Source organism: Sturnus vulgaris, chromosome 11, assembly GCF_052056855.1.
Source record: "Sturnus vulgaris isolate bStuVul1 chromosome 11, bStuVul1.hap1, whole genome shotgun sequence".
Classification (NCBI taxonomy): domain Eukaryota; kingdom Metazoa; phylum Chordata; class Aves; order Passeriformes; family Sturnidae; genus Sturnus; species Sturnus vulgaris.
In genome coordinates, this window is record NC_142253.1 from 8851869 (window position 1) to 8867614 (window position 15746).

The 15746-nt window shown below is 43.8% G+C and overlaps 1 protein-coding gene across 4 annotated transcripts in view; it reads left to right on the forward strand.

The window, feature by feature from the left end:
* ARIH2 (ariadne RBR E3 ubiquitin protein ligase 2) overlaps nt 1-14459 on the forward strand; it is a 34360-nt gene extending 19901 nt beyond the window's left edge. For all 4 annotated transcript variants that reach the window (XM_088171372.1, XM_014872712.2, XM_088171370.1 and 1 more), the window contains 11 exons: nt 3575-3722; nt 4231-4352; nt 5245-5354; nt 6184-6301; nt 7803-7853; nt 7954-7975; nt 9528-9679; nt 10752-10895; nt 11241-11309; nt 12237-12320; nt 12771-14459. In XM_088171372.1, coding sequence (XP_088027498.1) covers nt 3578-3722; nt 4231-4352; nt 5245-5354; nt 6184-6301; nt 7803-7853; nt 7954-7975; nt 9528-9679; nt 10752-10895; nt 11241-11309; nt 12237-12320; nt 12771-12842 — 1089 coding nt within the window. In that variant the 5' untranslated portion in view covers nt 3575-3577 and the 3' untranslated portion in view covers nt 12843-14459. The remainder of the gene's footprint in view (nt 1-3574; nt 3723-4230; nt 4353-5244; nt 5355-6183; nt 6302-7802; nt 7854-7953; nt 7976-9527; nt 9680-10751; nt 10896-11240; nt 11310-12236; nt 12321-12770) is intronic.
* The last annotated feature ends 1287 nt before the right edge of the window (nt 14460-15746 follow it).

Sequence of the window (15746 nt, forward strand, 5' to 3'; positions counted from 1 at the left end):
TGCAAAACTGAGACAAAAAATTATAAACATGACATAACTACTGAGACAAAATGCATGCAAGTAATCGATGCAGTGAAGAACAGTGTAACTCTTCAGTCCTGTTACCACTTCATTTTCTTATGCCAGGCATCTTCTCATCTTCTTTTCTCAGGCATCTTCTCGTAAAATACCTGTAAGAGGAAAGAGAAAAGCAAACCCAGTCCCTCTTGGACTGGTTTTAAAAAGAAACAACTCTCCATCTGGTGTTAATTTTCTGTTCTCTGCCATGGGCATCTGTGGCTACCCATGGTATTCTTAAGCTTTGCCCTTTGTGCAGCAGTCTGACTCGTCATTTGCAACAAATCCTACCTATCTGCCATAGGTTACCAACTGCTCCCATGTAAGACCAGGTCCTGCCTGCAGTCCACCCCCACAAGCAGCTCTAAGCTCTAAGCAATTGAGTTGCCTGAAGCTTCAATGACTCGGGTAGTCCTTTAATTGGGGGATTTATTCTCTCTGGCTCAGCAAACAACAGCATGGGAGCAGACTGAGAGGTTGCAAGACCCCCCTCATGTATCAATTGGAGGCAAGGAGCTTATTGCACTCTCAGTGAGATTACCCAGTGCTGGAGTGGGGATAGAGGTGGGTTCTCCCCTCTACAAGGGGTCTAAACCTCCTGCCCAGTAGGCTGTCCTGTGAGTCAGAGATGAGGGCTCTCTGCCATTATGCATGTGAAGGACACTCTGCGACCCCGGGGTCCTTGTGTTTCATCCTCCAACAGCTTTATGCTGGCCCCCCCCCATCAGTGAAATCCTCCACACACACTGTTTCAGTTTCCTTTGCATGCCTGCTGTATTCTTGTTGTAGCTGAGCCAGCTCAGTTGCAGAATAGGGCATTTGTTTAGTTGTTGCACTGGGTGCTGGCTCCTCACACTCCCTCTCATAAACAGCATCAGTCTTTATAAGTGGTCAGAGTTTAGGGAGAGGTTAGGGGTCTGGCTTTGCTGTATCAAGCTCCTCGCAGGGATAAAGGCACGTGATATCATCATCATCAGTAAGGTCCACCTCTTTAGTGAGTCTGGAAAGCCCCACCTCATTCTCCAAATCCTCTTTCAAGCAGGCAATCTACAAATCTAATTCTCTTTCTCTTACATGGGATTCATTTAGTCAAATATGCAAGTTTTCTGTTAGTCTTTTTTCACCATTTAACTCATTACATATTTTCTGCTGGGCACTGTGTTCTGCCTCCAAGGGTTACCTGCAGTATTTTAGCCAATTCAAAGACCCATTCACCACCTTATCTCATTGCTTAGCTCTGTGCTTATCTCTTTGAGCAGCTATTAAAGCAGCTCCCAAAAGTGTGCAGACTATGGATTTACCCTTAACAATTTTTTTCTTCTTTTTTGCTAAATACTGTATTTTTTCCACAAGACCAGCCAGAGAATGCCAGTTTTCCTCAGCCCAGCTCAGTCCATTCAAAGCTGGACAAGCTTTATAATCCTTTATCAAGTCTAGCTGAAGGTAGCAGTTGAGATTTCTCTTTTCCCAGGTTACCACAATCTCTCTACTGGAAAATTCGGCTTCGACTGAATAACAATTCTCCTTTGTCCAGCACTCTGTGTGTTGTCACAGTAGAAAATAGCTCCTCACCATCCTCAAGGACACCGTGCTTGCTGCACCTGAAAAATTGTCACGCCCTGAGCTCTCTCGATGAGTGTTTGGAAGGGACTTAGGTAGTTTGATATGCCTAGGCAGAAAGCAGGAGAAGACAGTGAACTTCTCAGGTGGTTGAATAGCAAACTTTTAGTTACAAACTTTGGACCATAAAGGACTTGGCAAATATTAAAACAACATCCAATTAAAGTAAGGCAAAGCACTGGCTTAGCAAACTCTAATCCATCCAGATTTCAAGAAAAGGAAGTTAGGAGAAGAAAGAAAAAAACAAAGAGAGAAAGATAATAGTCACCACCTTAGATCCAGTCAATCTTAGCTGCTGTAAGGTCCAAGGCAGTGGAACTCATCAAGGCTGTACACTGTTGTTACAGACTTATATTTGTTCGAGTCCCTCCCCACAGGTGGGACTTTCAGTGTTCCAGTGGTTTGGTCCACTTTGGCCTGGGCCAGAGGCTCCAGGCTCCAGTGGGTGGGATGTGGAGCAGTGATCACCCCACCTTCCCAGAACTTATCCTGCCCTCACCCAAACACACTTTAGTTGTTTTGAGCCATTAATAATTTCTCCAGTCTCCTACAAACGGTGATTTTATTTTAGGAAGAAAGATACTATGGTTAAAAGGTTAATTTAAACTTGATTTGCTAGGCAATTCATTATAATCTGTGTGTGCTAGAGCAAGATGCTCTGTGCTTCAGCTTGTAATGCAGGATGATTCTGGGGACAGATGCTCATAGTGAGTGTCTGTAGGGGGACTGACCCCATAGGGAGAAGTTGTACTGGTGAGCTCAGAGAGGCAGATTGTGAGGGTTTGAGGTAGCATAAGTGCTTTTCAGGCTGAGCAGCTGATCCAGGCAATCAGTGCAATTACAGACTCAGTGAATCTTGTTCTGGTCTGTAAGTGAACAAATCTGAACATTAGAACAAATTTGCATTACTTTCTCTTTCATGTGGCCATGCCATAAATCAAGCTCTGTCAGTCATGTGGCTGCATATCATGGTGCTGCTGCTTCGTGTCTCCAGCATGCAGAGATCAGTGTGGAAACTGATGGCAGGCTCACACCAGCTTCTCCACAAGTAGCAAAGTGGATGCAAACTGATTATATGACTTCTCTGTGAAAGGAAAAACTGGAACATAAACTGCAGCTGACAGCTTTGTAGAGCCTTGGTTTTGATGATGCTGGGCTAGACCTAGTTCTGCAGGTCCCAGGGGTGAGTGGATATGTGTTGAAGGCTGGATCTGTTGTCTAGGGATCAGCTCTGCACTACATAGGGGGAAACCAGACTACTTCCAGTGGTTTGGTGAAGCAGTAGCTTCAAATCAGTTATGCCTGATTTGAAACAAACTCTCTTAACCCTTTTCAGCTAAAAGGAAGATGCCTGTTTTGCCAAATGTAGCCTAGGCAGAAGATTAGAGATGGGAGGCGATAGTTTGTGAATTCCCTTTCCTCTCTGTATAAACACTCTTGCGTCTTCCATTACTCAAAATTACTGTCTGGTAAAAGGGCATTGCTAAGTCTGTTTGCAGTGACAGCTGCTCTCCAGAGCCTGTGGAGATTGTCCTTCCCTGGATTTACTAATATTCTTTGTTAGCTGGGCCAGACTAACACGATGTATTTCAAACAAGGTGAGAGTAAGAACCAGAAAAGTAAAGGTGAGTTCTGGGCAGCACTAGAGGAGAGGCAGAAGCTCTTCAGAGACTGTCAACTTGTTGTGCTCTGTGAGGTTAGAGGTTCTTGAGAAGGACTGACTGTTTGGGGCAGTGCAGCACCTTAGCACACGAGCTGCTTATGAACCTGTTCTGGCCTGGACCTCTGTGGAGACCACTGTCACAGTGAGGGTGATGCAGGTGTCTGTGGATGAGCTGAAAATGCTCTGGGAGGTCTGGGATGCTTTCACTGTACTGCTGATTTGTCTCTCTCCCAGGCAATGGTACATTCCTCCCACCACTGCGCAGTGTGCATGCAGTTTGTCCGGAAGGAGAACTTGCTCTCCCTGGCTTGTCAGCACCAGTTCTGTCGCAGCTGCTGGGAGCAGCACTGTACAGTGCTTGTCAAGGATGGTGTTGGAGTCGGTGAGTTCAAGGTGGATACTGTGCTGGGTCTGTATTTGCCCCACTGGCCATTCTGATGAGTCAAGAGCATGACTGTAACAAGTTAGAAACTGCAAATCTGTTGACCAGAATTTGCATCTATGATGATGTGCAATGCCCCTGGAGTACTTGTGGATGCAAACATCTGTTCCCTTTATGTTGGGGAGAAGCCAGTAGTTGCCAGAATTGCTTTGGGCTTTTCTGAGCCTGTCTTTCATGTTGGCATGGCAGTAACATGTAATTTTCTAATTTAAGTATCTGACCTTGTGAATACTGGTTGAAGCACTCACTGGTCCTGGATACACATGTGCCCTGTCATTTTTTGGTGAAGACAGTTGGGCTTCAGCTTTTCAGCAGCCCTGATTAGTTTCACAGTTGTGTCCCTTTTGCTACAACAACAGATGGCACTGAGGAAACTGTTGAATACTCTCTGTGCATTCACCCCTTAGTATAAGCTGCACTGTTCTAAAATGTTGCTTTCTCTTCTCAGGGGTGTCCTGCATGGCTCAGGACTGTCTACTCCGGACACCAGAAGACTTTGTGTTTCCATTGCTGCCTAGTGAAGAGCTGAAAGACAAATACAGGCGCTACCTCTTCAGGGACTATGTGGAGGTAGTAGATTTTTTCAGTTTTAAAATACCCTGGGTCAAGTCACCAATGGCTTGCAGAAATTTTTGTTTGAAGTGTCTTGCATTTTTGATAGAACTGCAGTAACTGCAGCAAAATTGTCCTCAATAGGCATTATGTGGCTGCTTCTGTAGGAGAGCTTCACTGGCAAAATGCTCTAGCAGTTTGCCAAAGTACATTCTGCTGTAAGGTCATCCACTGACTCTTTGGCTGGTGCTTCAGAATTTTCAGTGTTGCAGCTGAGAATTTCAAAACTTCAATCTGATTATTCAAGACCTTCTTGTTCTTTACATACATTTCTTTAGGTTCAGAAAAATAGGTCCCTCAACTTAGGATAGCCCAGCTGAATTGGCTTGCTCAATTACATTTTATGTGAGCTTTCTTGAAATTACAGTAGCAGTTGTTAAGGTTATATATGCAGGAGTATTCTGGTAACTGGGAACAGACAGGGAACAGTAAAAAAGCAGCAAAGCAATATGAAAGCATGGTGTCACCTCTTCTCAATTAGAGACCCTTTGGGAAGAAATGGCCACCACAGGAGAGCAGCTGAATAGCTGTAGGAGATATGGAGAAGATGGGGAAAGAGCTCAAATGGAGTAAAATAGTATGTTTAGTGTTTTTGTGGGGTTTTGTTGGTTGTGGTGACTTAGTCTGCAACTGTCCATTTGAATTCCCTGTTCTAGAGAAGCTGTAAGTAACTATCAAACCTCTTCCATATTAGGAAATGCAAGATCTGCTCTGATAGCCAAGACCTGGTGACACTCTTTAAATACGAAATAACTGCCTTGTATGTTTTTGAGGATAGGAATGGTTAAAATTGAACAGATAATGGTCTCCTGTACCCACTGCTGATCTTATTCCCTTGTTGTGTCCACAGAGCCATTACCAGCTGCAGCTGTGTCCTGGTGCAGACTGCCCTATGGTCATACAGGTACAAGAGCCAAAAGCCCGGCGAGTGCAGTGCAATCGTTGCAATGAGGTCTTCTGGTAAGAAACAGAGAAGGTTACAGATCACAGGGAAAGTGTGTGCTGTCCTCAGAGCCAATCTTCTGCTTGCCAACAGTTTTGGTGTGTAGAAGTATCTGAAATGCTTTGCTAGAGTTGTTTGTAACTTGAGTCAGCCTGAGTAATTGGACACTTGTGATCTGACTTCTGCAGGTGGTCACACATCCCTTTGCTTCCTAAACTCCTGGGAACTTGGGTGTTCTGACAACCAGAGGACACAGAGCTTGAGTAACCAAGGGATTACAAATCTACCATTCTCACATTTTGGCTAGGTTAAAAATTTTCCTACAGACACAGTGCTTGATATAGATTCTGGACATGGAGTCTTCCTTGCTATCTGCTGATATTGAGTTTTTAAGTTTGTTAAAAACATTTGACTCTCAGTTTAGAGATCCAGCTTTCTGGTATCTCCATGCAAATGGCCCTTACTCACCTGGGGTTGTCAAGTCATGCTAATACAGGAGCCTGATAGCTGCCACTGCAGTCAGGCTACTTGTAAGTGACTGGTCCACCCCAGAACTCTGCAGTCATGTTAGAGGAGATATTGGTGGGCTCTAGGAAGGGACACGTCAGCTCTCAGACACGTGATTTGTCGTTTGTGTGGGTTCACTTTTATCCTGACTCTGGCTTTTACACAAGAAGGGGGAAATGGAGTTCAGTCTTGGTCTTCACACTCTACTAATACACAAGAGCATTTCCATCCCTTACTGGGCCCCCCAGATCTTGGTCAGGAAAACCTCAATCCTTGAGTCATTTCCGTAGAAATTGATATGTCTTTTCTTTTTTTTCTTTCCTCCCCCCCACCATTAAGCTTTAAGTGTCGGCAGATGTACCATGCGCCCACAGACTGTGCTACCATTCGGAAATGGCTCACCAAGTGTGCAGATGACTCTGAAACAGCCAACTACATCAGTGCTCACACTAAAGATGTAAGGACAGGCACCTGCATGTTATTTCTTGTCTTCTAGCCCTGCCTGGAAAGCAGGATATAATTCTATACACACATAGCATTGTGTTCTTTTTCACAGACTGTAAATCCTCAGAGCTCCCTAGGGACTGTCAAGAAGCTACTGTCAGATGTGAAGTAATTATGTCCCTATGGCAGTGATGTAACTCAACTAAATGCCTTGGGAATGTTTTGTGTGGGAAGCTCAGCTGCCCTCCTGCAGTAAGGACCTGGTGGTCTTTATTCCAGACCTGGTGTGAATGTCTTTGACTGCCAGGTGTGCTGTCTCCCTGCAGGCAAAAGAATTGTGGCTGCTGTGAAACAATCAGTGGAGATGTATTTATAAAGGAAGGAGAGGGTGTCATAAGTGTGAAGTCAGTACCAAGAAAGGCGCCAGTGGTGTTTAAGCCTGAAAAACTTTGTGCAGTACTGTGAACTGGAGGGCAAGGGAAGAAGTCTTGATTTGGCAAGGACTGCAGAATGGGGTAGTTGAAGTCTGTAAATTTGACATTGGAGTACTTCTAGTAGATTTAGACCCAAGACATAGTGTTACATACTGTGCATGCTAGCCTACCTATAGAATTGTTGTAGAAATATACTATCTTTATCCTCTAAATTAGCAGTCTGAGATTGGAACTTTTAATATCTTTTGGCATTTTGTGGCCTGACTTCAAAACAGTTATTGGCTACATTTGTGCTACCATGGCCAGTGGCAATTGTTACAGTGGTGATTAGCTGCAAGCTTCAGTTGTTTTAGGAAGGGAGGTACTTGGATGGACGAGAGATTTCAAGTTCCCTTCCTTCTCTGGAGAAGGTGTCAGCACGTGATGGTATTGTTTCTGCTATGCTTGTTTGTAGAAATAAGATTCTCTTTTATTGACCACAAATTTATGTCCTGGCATACATTTTGTCTGACATAAAAATTTATACAAAGTAGCCAAACTCACTTCTTCTGTTTTACCTATGCAGCCCAAAAAATGAATCTGGACACTCCAGGGTATCTGTGGAGTGGGGGTGTGTGCATCTCTCCTGTGGTTAGGCAGATTCTCTGCAGGTAGCTGAGATGTCATTTGTTGGTGGCTGCTGAAGGCAGAATATGGTGACAATTATTTGTAGTCAAAGTAGCTGTGATACACTGTCATACTTGAACTAATTGTGTCCCTGTGCCTGAGTAACTGCAGAGTGGTAACTCAGCAAGACTTTCTGTTTTATAAGGAGTAACAACAGTAAATTTGTTTTCTCGAGCAAACAGTCCAGTGCTGCAATGTAACTTCCTGGCTTTGCCTTTCTGCTGTCTTTTAAATGGAGCTGTCAGGAACTGGTGGGAAGCAGGGTATAAATGCTAATATTCTCATATGAGAATATTTGTCATACGTGAATGCATATTTTTAAGAAAAAAAAGCAGAGAGGAATAATGACACAAGTGCTGTCATTCTTTAGAAGGCTGCTAGAGTTAGATCTAACAATTGTGTCTGTTTCCTCAGTGTCCCAAGTGCAATATCTGTATTGAAAAGAATGGAGGCTGCAATCACATGGTGAGTAATTCCCTGAACACGTCAAACCTCCCTTGTTCTAAGTGGAATTTTTTTCCCACACTTTCTGCTAACCAAGTGCCTCTTGTCTCTTCTTTTTCAGCAATGTTCCAAATGCAAGCATGGTAAGTTGGGTTGGGAAGCTTGTTTCCTCTACAATGTTTTTGTCAGTGGTGATGATCCCTTCTCTTTTTTTTGCAATATTAAGACAAATTGTGAACACAGGCTGAAATATTTTCCCCCTAGTAAAAGCTGAACAGGATATTAATTACAGATTTCTGTGTGATGGCTTTTTTTCCCCCACTGGCTGTGATCTCAGCTGAGTTCGGATTCAGTGCTGGTTTGCTTCTGCCCCTGATGTCTATTGGATAGAAAAGTGTCCAGAATACTAACAGTAGAACCCATCTCACAGGATATAATATAATAAAAATTAAAATAAATAATAAAATAAAATAAAATAAATAAATTAAAAATAAAATTCCATATAATTGTACTTGTGATCAGCTGAAAATATTGTCAAACTTAGCCATTTACTCAGATCAGCTTAAGTTCTTTTGCTTAGTGATGGAAATAATGAGCTTCAACCCAGATGAAACTGCAGGAGCTGTGAATGCAACAGCAGCTGTTGAACTTCTCAGTCCACTCCTGTGCAGTTAGCATCCTGGGTGTCTTTGGCCCATTGTGTGGCCCTACAAAATGACAGCCTGTTATTTCACTTACCTTTTCATGGCAGAATTAATTTCTGTTGCCTTGGAGTGAGGTAGTTGTATTCAGCCCTCTGAGTTAAATGTACCACTGGAAACTATTATAATATTAGAACCTTATTGGGAAGGTGATGAAAGATGACTGTCCTCTCTCATTTCCTTTGCTTTGGGGTTCTCAGCAGCACTGGATGTGCTTTGATGGAGCTCTGTGACAAGGGGGAGCAGGCAAGTGCCAAGATACCATGGTGATTTAGCACTCGAGAAGGCTGATGAACTCAGGAATTACAGATTCCAGTCTCGTTATCGTAACAGAGAAGGGATTCTTATTGTAGCAACTTAATCTCCATCTTTTTTCCTTCACCCAGAGCATTCACAGCCTCTCTCTGAAATCAGAAAATTACCACACTCTGCTGTTTCTACTATTGCTCTCTTTACTCCACTTTCTTCCAATTCCAGCAGCTTCTAACTCAAACTGTCATAAACCACTGACATCTGACATTACCTGGATGGTTCCCTCCTGGAGAGAACTGAGGGCAGACTTTCTTTTGCATTACTTAGTTCATTTTTGGATCCAATTGTTTGTGTTTTATTCAGACAGAGGTTTGCATGGAGCAATGTGCCCAAGGTGGGGAGGGTGCAACTCACAAAAGAGACTGGCAGCCTCTTCTCTAACCCAGAGTGACAATATGTGCAGGGTGCAAGTGCAGTTCTGCCAGTTGTTTTGGTGTACAGGACGCAGAACTTTAAGATTTACTTTACATAGTTGAATGAGAGGCTGTGCAATTAAAATCTTCGAGACAGGCTGGTATTTTTGGCTCACTGTTGAGTTCTGTTTTACAAGATGATACAAAACGTGTGTGTTTCTTGGCTTAGCTGAAATATCTGAACACAGATGGGTTCTGTCTCCTGAAGTTTTTCTTTCTCAGAGGTTTTTTTCTGTGCATCACAGTGAGTTTTTTGCTGTTTTCTGCAGACTTCTGCTGGATGTGTCTGGGAGACTGGAAGACTCACGGCAGCGAGTACTACGAATGCAGTCGGTACAAAGAGAATCCTGATATTGTAAACCAGAGTCAGCAAGCACAGGCCAGGGAGGCCCTTAAGAAGTACTTGTTCTATTTTGAGAGGGTAGGAGACATCTCTTTGGCCAGAGCTGCTGTAGCCTTTTAATGCTCCCTGCCTGGTGCAAAGGTCATTGCCAGCAATCTCCGTGCAAGAAACTGCCCAAAGAGAATCTGTGCAGAATTTTCAGGCCCTGCTGTTTTTCACTCAAAATCCTGCCCTGAAAGTTCCATCCAAACCAGTGCTGTCATACCCAAAGCAAATCGTATTCACTCTTATATTCCCTTGTGCTAGAGAAAATCAGTATTATCTGTGTGCCACTGTACCATGTACCTGCAGGCTGAGTGGTGCTGCAGTAGATAGATACTGCTCCAATCATTTCCTTTCAGAACTAGGGAACTTATGTTCCTTGCAGTATGTCTTTATACAGATAAAAACTAAATAAATTCTACCATGTTCAATGCTCCATTGGCTGTAACAAAGTTTTACTAAAATTTCATGTAATCACATTTTTAAAAGTTGCCATCAGAGCATCTCTGTCCACACAGCAGGCTCCATGCACCTGGCCATGCAGAGCAACTCTACAGCAGCATCTCTAGAAGAGAATGTGGTAGAGGTTAAATACTGCTGCACTTCAGTTTCCCCATTAAAATGCATTTATTCTTCACAGCATGAGTCAAGGCCTGTCATAAAATAAATGTCTTAATTCCTGGCTCTCCAGACCAACAGGCTTTGGGAAATAGCCATGTTTACAATGTGCACGTGGATATTGGAGTTCACTGAGCCCATGTCAAATGTTAATTTAAACTCTTGACCTTCCTATAGAAATCCTTCAAGCAGAGGATTCACCATGACTTTCCCCCTTGTTAGACACACAAGGTCACTTTGTGACCAGAGGGCATTCCCACTCGGAGGAGCTGGGTTTGTTCCCTGCTCTTGCTGCTGTCAGTCTTTTGTCTACAGCCTCCACCACTTGCTACTGGAGGTGCTGCCTTGCCATTCTTTCCTACAGCATGTCTTGCCCTGCTGGACTCCTACCCCACTCCAATTTTTGCTTGCTAGAGCTTGTGCTTTTACAGCAGTAGTACTCTGTTCTCACGCCATTTTTTTCCTTTCCCTGTCTCCCCACCCCTTGCAGTGGGAGAATCACAATAAAAGCCTACAGCTGGAGGCACAGACATACCAACGAATCCAGGAGAAAATCCAAGAAAGAGTTATGAACAACTTGGGAACATGGATAGATTGGCAATACCTACAGAATGCTGCAAAACTACTTGCAAAGGTGGGTAATTGTGTCTTGTTTGGCACAGAGAATACATGCCAGAATGCTAAATTCATAACACCAAGTAAGGAAGGAAATTGAAGAGTTGTGGCTTTGTGGGACAGTACTTCTGGTCTAGGATATGAACTAAGCAAAAATCATCTAGAAGTGACCTCTGGAGTCATACTCCACAATACACAAACCTGCACAAGTTCTTCCAAGGAAGATGTAGGAAATTCTACCAGGGAGTGTCCAGCTGTCAGGAGGTAGCTTCTTAGCCTGTAGTGATCATATAAATGTGGCTGTGCTGACTTCCAAGACTGAGACTTCTGTCCTTTTCTCTCTGTTCCTCCTACTCTTGGACAGTGTCGTTACACCCTGCAGTACACATATCCATATGCCTACTACATGGAGTCTGGTCCCAGAAAGAAGCTGGTAAGATGTTCTGCTCCTTTTTTGCTGATAACTCTTTGGGGTATAGCTGACAGCATGCTGGGCTGAATTCCAGAGCTGGGCAGTGTCTAAAATATTAGTCCTGAGTTTGAGGTAAGGACAGGATAAATAGGTGGATTTGCACCTTTCTTCTTCGCTTCAAGTCGACCAGCAGCTCTGTCCTCTTATACACTACATTATTTTCCCAGGGGACTTCACTGCACTTTCACTAACAAGCCATTTATCCAGAATGTTTTGAGGCTGGAAGTGTGCATTTATTTCTTGGTAAGATTTATGACAATGTTGTGGGCCATATTTCCTGTGAAGAGCTGCTGGAGGAGAGCTTTTCCTTGGTTCAGGGTGTAGCTTTGCTTTTTATTCCTGGTATAAGTTCTTTTCTGGCTTGGTGCATCCCATGGGCTGAAAATGTACAAAAATAGCCTTGAATTCAGTTAAGAATTTTTTCTTTGACTCAACTGTCCTGTAAAACCTGTTGCAGAATCTGTCTTCATGGCATCATGTGTTCTTTAAGGCTGTGGATAGATATTCTCTTCTGGATCTGATTGTGCCAGTAGAACAAGTTGCTGCTCCCAGCAGTAGTTAACAATTCCCTCACTCTGCCTGAAGAGCTACTTATGAGAGCACTTTGTTCCCCGTTTATGGCAAAATAAGCTGAATTAGGAGATATTTTGTCACGTGCAGTTTTTAGGCTGACTGGGTTAATTTTGAGTTTTGCAGGCTGGGGTGTGCTTACATAAGAAATGCCCAGAAGGGGTGATCCCATGTAGATGAAGGTGGATAAGGAGGAGACACAAAACCTGCTCTGCCAGCACTGCTGTCAGCAGAACACATTTGTCTGCTCCTCAAGTGTAATGAAACTGCTCCACTAAACTAGTTTCCTGTTGATGTCTCTTATTTTGCTCTTTGCAGTTTGAATACCAGCAAGCCCAGCTGGAAGCTGAAATTGAAAATCTCTCATGGAAGGTGGAGCGAGCAGACAGCTATGACAGAGGGGTGAGTGTTCTGCTTGCTTGAGCCTATTGGCCAGATTTTATTTGCTTGGCTTAACACTTCTGAGGAGCACTAAGCCTGTCAAGTGAGGGTTCTGAGAAACTAGATCCAGAAACCACCTTTAGCCAGCAGATGATGTAGAAGCAGAGTGCTCACTGCCTTGTGGGAGAGGAGGGAGGGCTGCAGGGATTCCTGCAAAATAAATCCCACGGAGCTCTGGAGGAAACTGCATGCAGCCTTCTGGTGAAAAGCAGTTGTTTTAAGTGTGTAGCATTTTAGTCAGAGCAGGTGCCGGGCAACTGCAGAGGGAGGCCACATAAAAAGGAAGAAGATCTTGAAATCCGGAGTGTGCATGAAGTGTGTGGTGGTTGGTGCTTCTCAAACTGGAGTTCAGGAAAACGAGGTCTTCTCCATGGATTTTATGCTAACAGTTTGTACCTTCTCTTTTACCAGGACTTAGAGAATCAGATGCACATAGCAGAGCAGAGACGGAGAACCCTGCTGAAAGACTTCCATGACACATAAGAGAGGAGAAAGTGACAGTGCAGGGGTGAGAGCAGCGAGTGAAGTGATGGTAGCTTCACTAGGATAAGCAGGCACTGCCTCTGGGAGAACACGGCCAAGGACAAAGCCACCCCTCCCCTTGCAAGTCAGACACATGCAAACACCACCTCTTAGTCCAGTTTGTTCTCTTATCTTTCTGTTTCTGTTTCTGCCAGGCTAGAGGCCAGAGCTCAGATTGGCATATTTCCTGGGCCATTATCCCTCCTGCCCTTGATGGTTTCAGAAGGGGAGGGAGTTTTTTTCTGAATGGCTGTTAATAGTGTTAGATCATTACAGTTTATGTAATTTTCAACGGTTGTACAATTATACAGACAAACCTTAGAATAACACAAAACCCTTTTTAAAAATAAATTGGCAGTGGAGTGTTTTTCCTTAATCTGCTTGTAAATTTAATGGGCTTTTCCCCCTCTCCCTCTCCCTTCCTCTGACCTGAAAATCCTCCTAGTCACAGAAGGAGGTTAAAAAATATCTCGGCTAGATTTTCCAATGCTCCTTTAACCAGGGCATTGCAGCATTGGCGTTGCATGAGGAGAGTGGCTGGTGTTAAGGGTGGCTGCTGCTGTGTCTGGCCTGACAGTACCGGCAGTGGCTGTGATTCAGTATGATCACATGTGACATCTCTTTTTCTTGTAAATCAGCTGTGCAAAATCCAGCTACACAAACAAAAGCAAACAGAGGAATTGCAGGGGACAGACTGGGTTAACATTGGGGGATCTGCCTTGAGTTTGGGAGAAATTGAGAGAAATAAGATTCTGCATTTGATGAATTTTAGGTCTTCCATGTAGATTTTTGCTTTACTTGTTTTTGTGGGGAGGATGTTGTATTGCCAAAGTGAGTGATGAGGGAGTAGTAGCATACAGTTGTTAATCAAGGCTTGGGGCTTTTGCAGAGTGAAAGAATCCATGTTATAACAGTGCCATGCAGCCTGATAAAGATTATTTGTGCCTGCTGGGTAGCATGGCTGAGAAAAATTGATCTCATTCATCAAAGTGAGACTAAACACCACTACATTATGAGGAGGAAATATTATGTACAACACACTCCCTGGCACGTGTTGGCAATGTGGACGGGCACTTGAATACAGGTGCACTGCTTGTGCAGAGCCTACACCAAGCCAGGCAGAAAATTAACTAGCAAAATTAATTTATTTGTATATTAGTATTGATGCTGGTGGGAACTTATCAGAAAATTGATTGTTAGGAGCATGTGGAGCTTTTTTATTAACATTCTCTTTTCTAATGTAAAATATACACTAAAATAAAAATATGAAAACCTAGTTCATCTTAGTAGGGGTTAACATGAAAAAGGTTACTTAAATGCTGACTCTTGCCTGTTTGCTACAGGAAGCAGGCCACATACTAGGATTTCACAGATATCTGTGTCACTTGCACCCGGAGCTTGTTTGCAGCCAGTAAGGTGCAGCTGGAGTCTGATCTGAGGAAATTTTCACCTCTGTGGGGAACTCATGGGATTCTCTTCTATGCTGTATTTGAAAGTGTTGCCTTTGATGCATCCCTGTATTGTTCTTATGCAATGTCACTTGATAAAGATTAAACTGGAGGGGGGAAAAGTGATAAATTCCTGCGTGTCAGAATAAGCTAACTCTGCTGTTGGAGCCTCTTTCATGTACCTGAGACATGTAACCCCAGGTATTTGTAGCAGGTGTAATTGGGCTCATAGATTTTATCAAGACTGATGCATTAAACAAGGAGTATCTGTCATAGGAGCTAATCCTGTGGCCATGCTTGCTGTACACAGTAGAAAATTTCAAACTGAGAGGCCTTCACCTTCCTTCCTCCTGTCCCTGGTGTGGGATCTATCCTCAGGGAACAAGGGAATGCACTGCGAGGAGCTGCTGGCCATGGAGTGAGTGTTACAGAAGAAGCAGCTGAAGGCAGGGCAGGCTTGTGGAGAGATGGGTTGGAGTCAGGGAGCAGGACAGGGAAGGGGTCTGTGGTTTCTGGGAGCAGCACTGATTGCTGTGCAAGAGATCTCCATAGCCATGGCTCCTTATGTTCTTGCTCTGTCCTGCTCTGGCTCCCCTCAAGGCTGGAGCTATAGAGATAGATTTGACCTTGCTGCAGCCACTCTTGACCTTGCTCCAGTCTCTTGACTTCACTCCTTACTCTGCACCCAGCAGCAGCCTCTCTGTGCCCTCCTCATGATATATCCTAGAGGTCAGTCTCTCTTCCTCTCCCCTTCCCAAATGATTGTCTTGGCATGCTGCTTCCACGGGAAGGGACGGTAGAGGGGGGAAGGTTTGCTGAGACTCATCAGTTTGCAGTGAATAGAACCAATGTTTAAACTTCTTTAAAAATGTAATGTACAAGGTACTGATTAGGATAAAAGCTGGTGTTCTTGTTGTCTAAACATTACTATATTAACACCTAATCCCTTTGCAGAACAGGTGTATGGAGTTTCCTAAGCTCAAAGAATTTTCTCTTCTGTTACATAATTGTCCAGCTTTGAGCTAAATGAGAATGAGGTTTTGTCTCTCCTTCCCTCCTTCCTTCCCTCCCTTCTTCCCTGCCTCTTCTATGCCCCCACAAAATATTTTGCTATGAATCCTTGTTTGTAGACAAGCCAGACCGTATAGCTGTGGCCAGGCTTACTGAACAGGCTGCTGAGATGCTTGGCTGAGGAACAGTAATAGGGATTGCACAGTGCACCCACTAATTCTTTCAAATTTTCTGAAACTAGAGCTTTGTCAACGGTTCCATTTATTTTTTAAACAAAACATCCTTTCTGAAAGTGGTGAAAATCCTGGGTTGCGCCCACAGATCCTATTGCCATACTCTGGGAAAACAACAGGACTTGATTTTGCAGCCCGGGCAGGACCACTTCTGTACTGGTGTTGTACAGAAA